This window comes from Myiozetetes cayanensis, unplaced genomic scaffold (assembly GCF_022539395.1).
Source record: "Myiozetetes cayanensis isolate MyiCay16 unplaced genomic scaffold, myiCay2020 scf1089, whole genome shotgun sequence".
In the NCBI taxonomy this organism is placed as follows: Eukaryota; Metazoa; Chordata; class Aves; order Passeriformes; family Tyrannidae; genus Myiozetetes; species Myiozetetes cayanensis.
In genome coordinates, this window is record NW_026086704.1 from 1 (window position 1) to 13,355 (window position 13,355).

General features: G+C 52.5%; 1 protein-coding gene across 1 annotated transcript; it reads left to right on the forward strand.

Annotated features, from left to right (window-relative positions):
* The first annotated feature begins 9,049 nt into the window (after positions 1 to 9,049).
* Positions 9,050 to 10,051, forward strand: LOC126635120 (olfactory receptor 14J1-like). The gene has a single exon (XM_050306057.1). The coding sequence runs from the start codon at positions 9,050 to 9,052 to the stop codon at positions 10,049 to 10,051; it is 1,002 nt and encodes a 333-aa protein (XP_050162014.1).
* Positions 10,052 to 13,355: the final 3,304 nt, after the last annotated feature.

The window sequence follows — 13,355 nt, forward strand, 5'->3', positions numbered from 1 at the left end:
AGGGTGAGTTCGAAGGATGCTGAGATTGAAAACCAAGACACTGCTGAGAGCTCATCAATAAACCCAATATTTATTACAGAAAGTGGCCAAGTAAAGGGGAACCCAAGAGACAGGAAAGGAGAGGAGTGAACTGAGCCCTCAGTGAAACCCCCACTCACTCAGGTGTGTTTTAGGAGGTTGTCTTACCGACCCCAGGATAACCAGAATTCCCCCCAGCAGAGGCTGCATCCTCGGAGGGTCAGCAGGCTCACAAAGATAGCGGCGTCTCCACAGAAGGCAACGTTGTCCTTCCTGTGAAGCTTGAGAGCCCTGAGCACGAGCCACCTGCATTTTTATCCACTGAGCCGGTGACGTCTCCCTGGGCCGGTGTGGCAGCACCGCCCAGCCAGAGGCCCTCGGTCCCTGCCCCGTTCTGTGAGTGCCCCCTTCAGCCATGCGGGAGAACGTGGGGATTCCCCTCGCACTTGCGCTGTTTCACTCAAGGGCTCTGATCTATTTGGGTCTGGGGGCTTTCCTTCACCCTCTCCTCTTCAGTTTCTCCTTCAAATGTCCTCTACAGACGATGAGCCGATCACAGAGCACCAATTAAAACAGTTTATCCAAGAAACTGTCTCTCCAAGGACGAAGCTCCCGTTTCTCAGTGAACTTGGCAAGCAAAGAACAAAACTTCCACAGGTGGCTGTGCCAAACACAGACCAAAAAATACCAACAATCCCTGATAGACCTGCCCTGATTTCTGTGTTGAAGATGCTTCTTCAGCCCTTCTCTGGAGCTGCAGGGGCAGTGCCTGTGTGCAGAGCTGGAGGGAAGAGACTCCCAGCACAGCAACACAGCTAGGGACAAGGGCACTTCTTCTTTCCACATCTCGGCTTCAGGAAAAGCTTGGGAAAGGTTGGGAAAGGTGTTAACAGGGTGGTTTTGCCTGAGGTGTTAAACATGGGAGCGGGTCTATCTTCACAATTCCCAAGAGAAGAGATGGCAGAAAGCTGCCCTGCAGGTTGTATTTGAAGGAACAGGAAAAGAGACTGAGGGTAAGGGGTTTCTTTCCTGGAGGGCAGGACTGTCGTTCGCTTGCAGGAGCCCCGTGCTGGAATTGTCAGTCCGACTGCCAAATTTGAATCCGGACAAAGATTCCTGCCAGACAAAAGGTGCCAGGACAGAAAGCTCTTGCTGCCCATGGAGTGCCCAGGGTGCCCCACCAACTGCACCTAACATTTAAAGGTTACAGGCTTTCTTTCCTGGGGGAAAGGCCGTGACTTCACAAAGAGTCCCATGGCAGATGGGTGGGGCTGCATTTTTGGGTTTTGGGGTGTTGGTTTTTTGGTTTCCAGGGGCTATTCCAGAATGGAGAGGATAGGTTGTGACATCACAAAGGGGACCAGGACACACGAGTGAGGCTGCATTTCGGGGTTTTGGGGCATTGGCTTTTTGGTTGCCAGGGGCTGTTCCGGATTGGAGACGATTGGCTGTGACATCACAAAGAAGCCCTTGGCACACGGATGGGGTTGAACTGTCACATGGTGAAGGTTTGGTTTTTTGGTATCCACAGGCTCTTCCAGAATGGACAGGATAGGCCGTGGCATAACAAAAGGGCTCAAAGCACATGGGTTGGTCTGACTGTGCTGGTGTGGGTGTTGGTTCTTTGGTTGCCAGGGTCTATTCTGGAATGGAAAGGATAGGCCGTGACAAGCAGTGCCTGTCAGAACTGCAAAGACAGACCCACAAGAATCTTACATGGGGGATATTCTCTGCTCTGCCCTGCACACCCCAGTGCTGGGTCAAAACTCAGCCTCTCCATTTCCCTCTCCTAAGGGACTTGTTCTTAGACATCCCCTCCCCTACGCTCATTTTAAAAGCCTTCCCAGCAATTCCCAAGTCTGTACCCGGCTCTCATCGCCTCTCTGGCTCAGAGTCCTCCACTGATCTTGGAGAGAGTTGGGCCTGCCCATCCACCTTTACTGTGGTTTTGCCAAACTTCCCCCACAGTGGGGTTGAAAATGGTTTTCTCCAGGTGTATTTCTGGAGAAAAAGCAAATCAAAAGTTTTAGTAACGCCTCTGCCAATTACATATTTAAGAAAATGGAAGAGAAGGCGGTGGCACAGATAAATATAGTAGGTGTAGCCATGTAGGAGAGGAGGCAGGCCCAAGGAGTGCCTGGGCCCCCTCCTCCCCCGGTCCTGGGTCGGGGCCAGGTGTAGCATTGAAACCCCCCCTTCTCTCCTGTTAGAGAGTAGAGAAAAAAAAAAACTTTAGAGAAGGACTGACTGCTTGGACAAGAAACACTGCAGAAGGAATTCCGGCAGGGAGATAAGGGACGTGCAAGGTCAAAGCTGGCAGCAACAGCAGAGAGAAGAGAAGTTCAAAGGGGGGGGGCTGCTTCTCCCCCTCTCTTGCTCTCTCTCTCTCCCTTTAGCTGGGAAAAGACTGAAAAATAAAACCCTGCCACCTGTGGAAGTTTGTTGGGGTGAGGAGACCCCCATGCAGCTCATAGAGGAGCTGACACTAAATTAAATGGATGCACGAGGAAGCTGAGACTTCATGAGAAACCTGAAATGAAACAAAGTCCTGCTGGAGACTTGTAGGCCATGGAGAGAGAGAGACATGGCTCGGGTAGGATGTGGGATTCGAGTGAGGGATCCATGCTAGTGAAGCTAAATTTGTGACCCTGAGGGACAGCAGAGAATGGAAGAACTGTTGTCCATGGGATAAACCCATGTTGGAGAGGTCTATCAAAGACTGCTCTCCTGTGGGAAGGGATCTCACAGGAAACAGGGGTGGACTCAAAAGCCATTACCCCCTGTGACTCTGTGGTGAAGATCCATGGTAGGCAAGTGTCCCCTTGCAAGTCGATGGAAGAAAACCCTCCAAGGCCTGGGTAACCCCCCAGCCTCTGGTCTTAGCCCAGGAGAGGGGTAGGCCCAGCCCTGGAAACCAACACAGAGAAAGAGAAAGAGTTCCAACTGCGACGAATCAGAGTTGCTGTCCTAGAGTTACTGGAGAAGACCTTTGAGTGCTGAAAGTTATTTAAAACACCTGGAGCCGGAATGGAAAAGGACTGCTTCTCCTCCTCGGACTGATATAAAGGGGGGAGGAGTATTTCTGTAAATACCTAGCACTTTTACTTAAGTAGAATTGTTATAGATGTAGTTCTTTAGTAATTTTTATTTTGCTAGTAATAAATGTTAATACTATTTTCCCCAAATCCAGTCTCTTTTGTCTGCATAAACCTTCTCTCAACTAATAGTAATTGTGTGGGGGGTGTGAAAGCAAATTGGTCCAGAGCAAAACCACAACACTAATGGTGGAGAATGCGGGCAGAGACTGCCCGGAGAGGCAGTGGCCAGATCAAACCCTGATATTCCCGAGACCCAGCCATGATGAGAACTTGAACCTTGAGCAAATAAGGGAGCTTGGCAAAAGCTGAAAGGGCAACATTCCACCAGAATAGAGCATTCCCCAAAGCACTGACTGAGCACAGGCCAACCCAGACAAGTCAGCAAAAACCCAACCCATCTGGTTTGAAGTGACCCAAACTATTAAGAAAGGAGATGAAGAAATAAAGAAAGAGAGAGAAGAAGAGAGAACTGCAGTTCCCACCCTCAGTCTGGTGCCAGTGCAGCTTCCCCGTGCCCAGATGGAGGGTCCGACCACGCAATGGCCGCACGGGGCTCGTTTGATTTGCTCTGCCCCCCGTGCCCACCCCCCAGGGGGGACTTGTGGCCCACTGGCCACTCTGGGGCTGCAGGAGGGTGAGGGGCAGAGCTGCTGGTGTGCTGGAGCCAGTGTGGGGCTGGGTTAGGGGCTCCAGGCTGTGGGATGGGGCAGTGCTCCCGGGCTGCTTTGGACTGACAGCAGCTCCAGGGCTGCCCAAGGAGGCTCCAAGGGCTGGGCAATGGAACAGGGCACCACCTCACCTTTTGGCAAATTCAACCTGTCCCTTCCCCACCCCCACACACACTGGAGTTGTTCTGAGTCAAGAAGTATCCCAATAATCCAGTGTCTCACAGGTTCCTTTATTCCATGAGGTTCCACAGTGTCACAGTGGTCCCTTATGCTCCATAGGCCCTGCTCTGTCACCATGGTCCCTTGATTCTAGAAGATTCCAATATGTCACAGTGGTCCTGAGGATTCCATGAGGTTCTGTGGTGTCCCAATTGCACAGTGATTCCATCAGGCCCAGAGTGTCCCAGCACTCCTTTGAATCCATGAGGCCCTGCAGTGTCACAATGGCCCTTGGTGCTGGGAGGTTGCCCAGGGTCACAATGGCCCCTTTGTCTCCACATGACCCTGCAGTGTCACAGTGTCACAGTGTCACAGTGTCACAATGCCACCTTGATTCCAGGAGGTTCAGCACCTTCCCGGGACTCCTTTGGTTCTGTGACACCCTGGAGTGTCATCAAGGCCCCTGGATTCTGTGAGCTGCCCCAGTGTCCAAGGGCCTTTGGCTCCATAAGGCCTTGCACTGTGGCAATGGCCCTTGGATTCCAGGAGGTTCCAAAGTGTCACAATGGCCCTGATACCAAAAGGTGGCAGAAACAAACACCTCCACTCCAATTTGTAAGTATTAAGAAGCAGGAATTGTTCTTTATTCAGCACTGGACGTTGGCAGGGAAGCTCCTCTAACCCAAGGTGCCAAATGACAGATGGACAGGGCTTCTTATTGCACACTCTGGTTACATATTCATTAGATGTGCAGGTTTGCTTAACACATATTCATTAGTTTGCTTCACACAGTCACCCCCATGGAGGTCCTTCTTTGGTCCTTCCAGGCTTCCAAATGCTGTTGCCTTGCCCTCAGTTCTTGAGCAGGCCCATCATGATCCTGTTCCACCACCAAAAACTGTTACGTTTGTTCTTCACCTTATCTGGGGACACAGAGCTTATTGACATCCTGTTAGTTTGAGTTACATCCCTGATCTAATTCTCCAGGACTTCTATAAGAGTACATTGTTCCTTATTTGGGCATTTTGGGACACTGTGAGTCAAGTTTCTATTTCTCACATCCCTATCCCATGGCACGGGCAGGACATCCAGGGGATCAGGCCCAGCCAGCGTGGGGTTGGGAAAGGCAGGTCCTGCCTGACCAACCTGGTCTCCTTCTGTGACAAATGACCCCCTCAGCAGCTGAGGGAAAGGCTGGGGATGTGTCTGTGCTGACTTCAGGAAAACCTTTGGCCCCATCTCCCACAGCACCTCCTGCACAAACTGGCTGCTCATGGCCTGGACGAGGGAACTGTTTGCTGGGGGAAAAACTGGCTGATGGCCCAGAGAGTGGTGGGGGATGGAACTAAATCCAGGTGGGGCCGGTCACTAGTGGGGTGCCCAAGGGCTCAGGGTTGGGGCTGCTCCTGTTTAACATCATTCTTGGTGATCTGGATGAGAGGATCGAGTGCCCCCTTAGGAAATTCGTGGATTTCATGAAGTTGGGTGTGAGTGTGGATCTGCTGGAGGGCAGGAAGGCTCTGCAGAGGGATCTGGACAGGCTGCATCAATCAGGCCAAGTGTCAGGGCCTGCACTTGGGTCACAACAACCCCCTGGAAGGCTCCAGGCTGGGGGCAGAGGGGCTTGAGAGCTGCTCAGCAGGAAGGGACTTGGGGGTGCTGCTTGAGAGTGCCTGGATATGAGCCAGAGTGTGCCCAGGGGGGCAAGAAGGCCAAGGGCAACCTGGCCTTTCTGGAGAACAGGGTGGCCAGCAGGACCAGGGCAGTGATTGCCTCTCTGTGCTGGGCACTGGGGAGGCCCCACCTCGAATGCTGTGTCCAGTTCTGGCCCCTGAGTGCAAAAAGGGCCTGGAGGGGCTGGAGCGTGTCCAGAGAAGGGAACGGAGCTGGGGAAGGGTCTGGAAAACCTGTCTGATGATGAGCAGCTGAGGGAACTGGGGTTCTTTAGTCTGCAGAAGAGGAGGCTCACGGAGCACCTCATCACTCTCTACAGTGACCTGAAAGGAGGTTTTAGTGGGGAAGGGCGTCAGTCTCTTCCAGAAAGCCCTTAGTGACAGCAAGAGAGGAAATGACCTTGAGTTGTCTTGGGTGAGGTTCAGATTAGATATTAGAAAATGCTTTTTTCACTGACAAAGGGTTTAGGTGTTGGAACAAGTAGCCAAGGGAGTTGGTGGAATCTCTGGAAGTGTTCAGATGGCATCTGGATATGGCACTTTGGGATATGGTTTAGGGGTGATTATGGTGGTGCTGGTTGACCGTTGGACCAGAAGATCTTGAAGGTCTCTTCCAACCTTGATGATCCTGTGATTCTGTGACCTGTCATCACAGTTTCCAGGTTTGTGCTCTACCAAGATCCTGGGGATGTTTTCTCAGTTGGGTTCCTCAGTGGGACCCATTAACACTACAAGAAACTTTACAGTTGGAATCTCACTTTGGTGTCTCAAGAGGTTCCTGCAACTCTCCTCAGGGTCTGATGTTCAGGGACTCATCCCCAAAGCCCCCAGGGTGATGAAATACCTGGGGCTGTTGCTGTGCTGCTGAGCTGGGCCAGGCTCCCGGCACACAGGTTGCTCCTGGCAAGCAGGCAGCGCTGCAGAGAGACAGCTCTGCCCAGGAGCAGCTCCTCTGCACAGCCCAGCAGGGCTGAGGGCACTGCCTGAAGGCACCAGAGAAGAGAAGCAAGGCAGAGGGAGGTTCAAGGCAGAGCAAAGATGGGAGGTGTTCAGCTGACACTTCACTTGGGGACACAATTTCACAGCCCTCTGCACAGTGAGTCTACAGATGCAGGGCAATGTGGCTTGTGTGCCTGCAGGACTCTCCTAAAGCTGGCACATCCCCAGCCCTGGGCATCTGTCAGGACTGTCCCAGTGTCTCTGTTGCCCAGGGGCAGGATGTGCTCCAGGGCAGGGCTTCCCTGAGACCCCATCAGAGGGACAGGGCAGGACGGCTCCTTCTCCCAGGGATGGCTGTGGGCTGTCAGGGTGGGGGTGCAGCCAGGGGTGCCCAGGGCTGTCCTGCACAGCAGGGTCCCTGTGCTCCAGGGTTCTTTGGGCCAGAGAAAGGACTCTACTGCCTGCCAGGGTCAGCTCTCCCCCTGCCTGGGGAGTTGCCCTCATCTGTGCAGGGAGAAGCTGGAGGTGGAGGGAGAGAACCCCAACAGGGCCCAGGCAGGGTCTTCCTGCCCTTGAACGAGTGCTGTGTGGGGTCAGGGCTGCTCACAGATCCAGATCACACCAGCACCTTTCCAAGAGAACTTTCAAAGGGGAAGGACAAAGCAAGATTATTTTGAAGATAAGGAGCTTTTTTGAGTCAGTGTTTTCAGTTTCCTGCTTCTGGGGAGTTTTTGGGTTGAGAAGTGGAAAAGGAGCTCTCATGTTGGGCAAGTCACTGAGACACCTGAGCTGTAACATTGAATGAACAGTGGGGCTGAGAGCAGCTTCCTAAAGTGCCTTCAGCCTCTCCTCTGCCTTTAACAGAAGCAGCATCACCTTTGCTGGACCCATCAGTTTTTTCCTGACCTGCCCTTTTTCCACCTGCAAAGAAGAAAAGGTGCCCAGTGGGTGCCCTGCAGACAGGCAGGTTTCTGTAGGGCCAAGGTGAGTGCACAGAGGTTGGGATGGGATCTGGGAGTGCTGACAGGGCTAAGTCCTGGCCCAGGGAAGAACTGAAAGCCCTGCAGTGTCCTGGAATGTTTAGAGATGTGCATGGGATCCCCTGCAGTGCAGAGCCCTCCCTGTGTAGAAGCCCCCTGCCCTCCTCTCCCCCAGCCAAGCCTCTGCCCTCAGGGCCGGGGGTGCAAGGGCTGAAGCCCCTCCTGTGCAGGCAGAGCTGCAGCAGAGCCGTGGGGCAGCTCTGCAGCCCCGGGCCCAGTTCCCTGAGCAGAGCACAGGGCTGGGAGCAGCTGCCCGGCCCTGCTGGGCTCTGGGAGGTGGCCCAGCTGGCTCAGGGTGACGCTGTCCCGAGTGCCCGGCGGGCTCTGCCCCGGCCTCTCCCAGCCGCACCCTCCCTGTGCTGGGCCTTGTTCCTCCTCCTGCCTGTGCCCTGGGCCTTCTTCTCTTGCTGCTGCTCTGGGGCTCTCTGGGCAGGGCACTCGGAGCTGCACAGTCACCCCCTGCCCTTGGGGCTCCTTTCCTGCAGCCCTGTCCATGGGAACAAGTGTCCCAGCTTTGCTCTGCCCAGGGGGCTCTGGCCAATGCTGTCAGTGTATCCAGGGAAGGAGCTCAATGTCCCTGAGTCAAATGCCATCATCAGGATACTTGGCTGTGTCCCTCAGGTTTCCTTCCAAGCTGGGAGCTTCCCTCCAGGATGCAAACATGTCCTGTAGCATTTTTGTGTTCTCTGAAATCCTCACAGAGAATAGCAGAAATGCTACAACTGTGAAATTTCTGTTGGGTTGGTGAAATGAGCCACATTGGGTTGATGAAATGAGCCTTCCTTGACAATAAACGGGTTGCTGAGACCTTGAGAAAGAGACAGACATTTGATGGGCTGTGGGGGATCTCTGTGCCCTCAGCAGTGCCTGGTGTTTTTTAAGAGAAACATGGGAGGATGGTGTTCTTCCATCTGGGAAAAATGAAAGCCCAGAGAATCCTGAAACACAACAGGAACAGACCAACTCCTCTCACTGTCCACTCATCATTGTCCCTCACAGAATTCCCTTTGTGTCCACTGTGGGCAGCAGAAAGGCTGAGGGTTTCTGGCTTCCTAAAATGGTCAGCAGGGAAGATGAAGAGGATCTGTAGAAACTCTAGGAAAATAAAAATGCATTCCAATACCCATTCCTCCGAACTTGAAGTGCAGATTGTGACAAGCCCTTTGCATTACAGCAGTTTCATAGGACAAAGCTGAACACCAGGAGAGGGCCCTGACCCAACACATTTCCACAGAGTAAGGCTGAACTATGCAAGTGTGGTGGGCAGTTCCCTGCTCGTCATATCACATTCAGCCAGAACAAACCAGGGCTTCACTCCTGGAGTTGAAGAAAGATCTCCTATAAACTCAAAAGGCTGTCTGACAGGGGAGGGTCTCTGGGAAACAAGAGAAGTTTCCCTTAACTTGTCACGGCCTTTTTTTCCTCTGACAGTTCCCCATGCCCAGAGGCATCAAATGCCCAACAGCAGCTCCATGGCCCAGTTCCTGCTCCTGGCATTCTCAGACAGGCGGGAGCTGCAGCTGCTGCACTTCTGGCTCTTCCTGGGCATCTCCCTGGCTGCCCTCCTGGGCAACAGCCTCATCCTCAGCGCCGTAGCCTGTGACCAGCACCTGCACACCCCCAGGGACTTCTTCCTGCTGCACCTCTCCCTCACAGACCTGGGCTGCATCTGCACCACTGTGCCCAAAGCCATGCACAACTCCCTCTGGGGCACCACAACCATCTCCTACACAGGATGTGCTGCACAACTCTTTTTCCTTCTCTTCTTCCTTGGAGCAGAGTATTTCCTCCTGACCATCATGTGCTACGACCGCTACGTTGCCATCTGCAAACCCCTGCACTACGGGACCCTCCTGGGCAGCAGAGCTTGTGCCCACATGGCAGCAGCTGCTTGGGCCTCTGGGTTTCTCAATGCTCTGCTGCACACAGCCAATACATTTTCCCTGTCCCTTTGTCGGGGCAATGCCCTGGGCCAGTTCTTCTGTGAAATCCCACACATCCTCAAGCTCTCCTGCTCACACACAGGCTACCTCAGGGTAATTGGGCTCACTGTAGTTAGTGCCTGTTTAGTGTTCATTTGTTTCATTTTCATTGTTTTCTCCTATGTGCAGATCTTTAAGGCTGTGCTGAGGATCCCCTCTGATGAGGGACGGCACAAAGCCTTTTCCACGTGCCTCCCTCACCTGGCCGTTGTCTCCCTGTTTGTCAGCACCATCATTTTTGCCCACCTCAAGCCCCCCTCCATCTCCTCCCAACCCCTGGATCTGGGGGTGTCAATTCTGTACTCGGTGGTGCCTCCAGCCCTGAACCCCCTCATCTACAGCCTGAGGAACCAGGAGCTCAAGGATGCCATAAGGAAAATGATGACTGGATTCTTTTCAGGGGCAATAAACTGCCTCTTTTCTTCTGCAGAACACTCACTGTGTAACCCTTCACTGGCCCAGCCTGCCTTCTAAAACTTTTGAGTGTGTGTGTGTGTGGGAGTTTTCCTATATTTTTTCCTCTTTTTATGTTGTTAACATAGAACTTTATTCTTCATCACATACCTAATTCATTCTATACATTTTGTTTTGACCCAAAATTGTGTAAATGAGGAAACATTCGCTGTGTGTGTATTTAAACAAAAAAAATGTTACTGCAGCAACTTGTTTGTCAAACATCCATCCTTTGTTATTCTGTACATTAGGAATCACAATCTCTAATAATGGACTTGAGTTCTTTTGTCCAGATTCTTGCTCCAAGAACTTCCCTGCAGCTGGAGGGCAGTGCCTGTGTTCAGAGGATAAGGGATAAAGAGTCCTGGGACAGGAGCACTGCCAGGGAGCAGCAGCTCTTGGGCTTTTCAGAGATACCTTTGTCCACTGCCTCCTTCTCCTTTCTGCTCCTTCCCAAGGCTTGAGTGCTCTGGCAGCTCAGTCACTGCTGTGGGTCAGTGCTGGGACCATGGGCAGGGACAGGCCCTGGCACTGCTGGCACAGAGCTGGGCTCCTTAACATCATTTCCATCAGGAAAGGGGATCCCCCTGGGCAGGTCCTGAAGCCTTGGTTCTTTTTAAAAGGTTGGTGTAAAAAAAAAGCCAAGGAATAGACTCTCTAAAATCTCCTTGCTTAGGTTGTTTCCCCACTCAGGCCGTGCAGGGAGAGAAGGACTCACTGTGGTCCTTCAGGGCCTGAGGGCGGGCTCAGATGTTCTGTGCTGGTGGCCAGTGGCAAATGGTCTCCAGGTCCCCTGCCTGGGGCTCTGCAGCTTGTGCTGGCTCTGATGGCAGGGGAGGACTTGTGTGTAGGAAATGAGGAACTGCAGGAGAGCACAGAGTGTTGGCGACGGGGTCTACGCAACCATGGATGCTTGGAAAAAGGATAGAGATAACAACACCAACTTTGACGCCTGGAAGGTGCAAAGAGACGATATGGAACCAGGACTTTGAAATTTACCTCAGGGACTGTTGTGAAGTAACTTGTATGTTGGACTTAAAACCTATGGTTAGGTTACCTGTCCTCCATTTTCCCTTCTTCTCCCCCTAGCCGATAAGCCCTGTCAGGCTTGGCAACACTCTCCCCATTGGTCGGTTTATCATGTGATACCGTCCAATCCTGTTGCCCTAAGTTTCCTCCTCCCTAATTCACACCCCCTCATGTTTATGTCTCTCCCGTTACCCAGTGAAGTGTTGCGGATTTGCATGCTCCGCCTGGTTACCTCCCCTTTTCCAGATTCTTCTCCCTCGAGGGGTATAAAAACCCCTCCATTTTGTTTAATAAACGGATTAGCCTTTGGCGTCCTTGGTGTTCACATCGTGTCTGTGTATTCCTTGCGGGACACAGTGCGTGCGAACCTAACCGAGACGCCCTTGCTGCTGCGCAATCCAACCTCTCACAAAGCAGCCTGCAAGAACCCTCCGCAACTCGTCTGCTCCCTTCCCAGCGGACAAGGCTGCGACAAATGGCTCCCAACGTGTAAGGTTGCTTTGTAAGATTTTCATTTTTGATCTTCTTACATCAACCTTTCACTGGGTAACAACTGCGGGAGTTCCTGATACGCCGCAGTCCGGCAGCCTCCCCGGCAGAGACTGGACGACGAGTCCCCCTCATCGATGGAGCAGGCGACCGCCGAGAGAGGTGAGCTGTCGGGGAAGCCCCTACCCTCCCTAACCCTTCTCCAAACCCCCTGTTTCGGCGCATCGAATCACCATGGGATCCGCTCTACGTAAACCCGAGCGCCCAATATATAAAAAGATAAGAGCGGTAATCGAATACCAGGGGCATAAATATGATAAGGCATCTCTGAAAGCCCTTGCCACCTGGATAAACACCCACCAAGTCCATCTCCCAGATGAACTTAACATCAAAGACTGGGATACCCTCGGTGCCACTCTTTGGAGGGCAGAAAAGAGAGGAGATAAGATAGCGGCGAAGTCTTTGATTGCCTGGAGACTCATATATATGCTGCTCCAAGATCGGCAGAAAAGTGGGCTTTCCACCCCTACAGTCAATTCGGCTACAACTCAAAATGGCGGCCCTGCACCTCCTCCCCCCCTACTAACATGGCGGGAGTGACCTCCGGGAGGGATGAAGGACAAAATGGCGGTAAAACATGTACCCACTGCATGCCACGCGACGACAATGCCAGCGTCGGGAGACATCTTGTTTCATGGGACCACGAGGGAGGGCATGTGGGTGGAGTTGAAGTTACAACCCCTAAGGCGGAACCGCCGAACTACACTCCCCCTGACGTCACATCTCCATTTGTCTCCGCCCCCCTCGACGTCATAGACACTCCCCAGTTACATCACCTTGTGTCTCCACCCTTCATCCAAGGACACACCCCACTTCCGGCTATAGACTCCACCCTTCCTGAACAACATGGCCGCACCCATGACATTGGGCCTGTACCTTATTCACCTAAGACCTACCCTTCACTACCACCCAGACCTTCCATGAAACCCACTATTCCCCGACCACACTATCCGTCACATCCCACACCACCTGAGGAGCCACATAGGCCTGAGCCTCTGGCCAAGGCTCACGTCCTACTTCCACCTGTGGCCTACAAGAAATTCTCCTTCAAGTCCATACACTCTCACCACACCATTACCCACACCTCTACTCCTCACTCAAAACAACAAACTCCTATCTCTCCTCCAAACAAACAACACCCTCCTATTTCCAATCACCAACATTCACTCACATCTCATTCCAAACACAATTCCTCTGACAATGACACCTCCTCAGAAACTGATGAGGAAACAATACCATCTTCTTGCAATCGAACCACACCTTCAACGAAAACTAAGGCACCTAAGAATAACAGATGTTCATCTCCATCTTCCAAAACATTTACACCTCCTGTCTCCACATTTAAATATATCACTCCTACTGGAGACCAAGGAGATGTATGTACCTTTCCAGCTACTGCTACTACCCAGGACCCTGTAACACCAGGTCCTTGGGTTGATGTTACCCATGAGGTTATAGAGGCACAGGAGAAAGCTTGGAAAGTCTTCCATGAGCAAGTCGCACTTGCTGGCGACTTGGAGATGCTCCGAGCTTTTCCCATCATCAAAGAAGACGGCAGACCTCCTCAGTGGAGACCCATTTCCTACCCAGTACTCAAAGACATCAAAAAAGCTATCTCAGACCACAGCTTGAATTCCCCTTACACCCTCAGTCTCCTAGAATCCTTTTTTAACGCCTTCGACCTTACACCCAATGACATCAGACAGGTTACCAGCGCATGGCTGACAACATTAGAATACTCTGCCTT

Excerpts from the sequence above, each read along its gene's own strand:
- LOC126635120 (XM_050306057.1), top strand. The coding sequence starts at position 9,050 with ATGCCCAACAGCAGCTCCATGGCCCAGTTCCTGCTCCTGGCATTCTCA.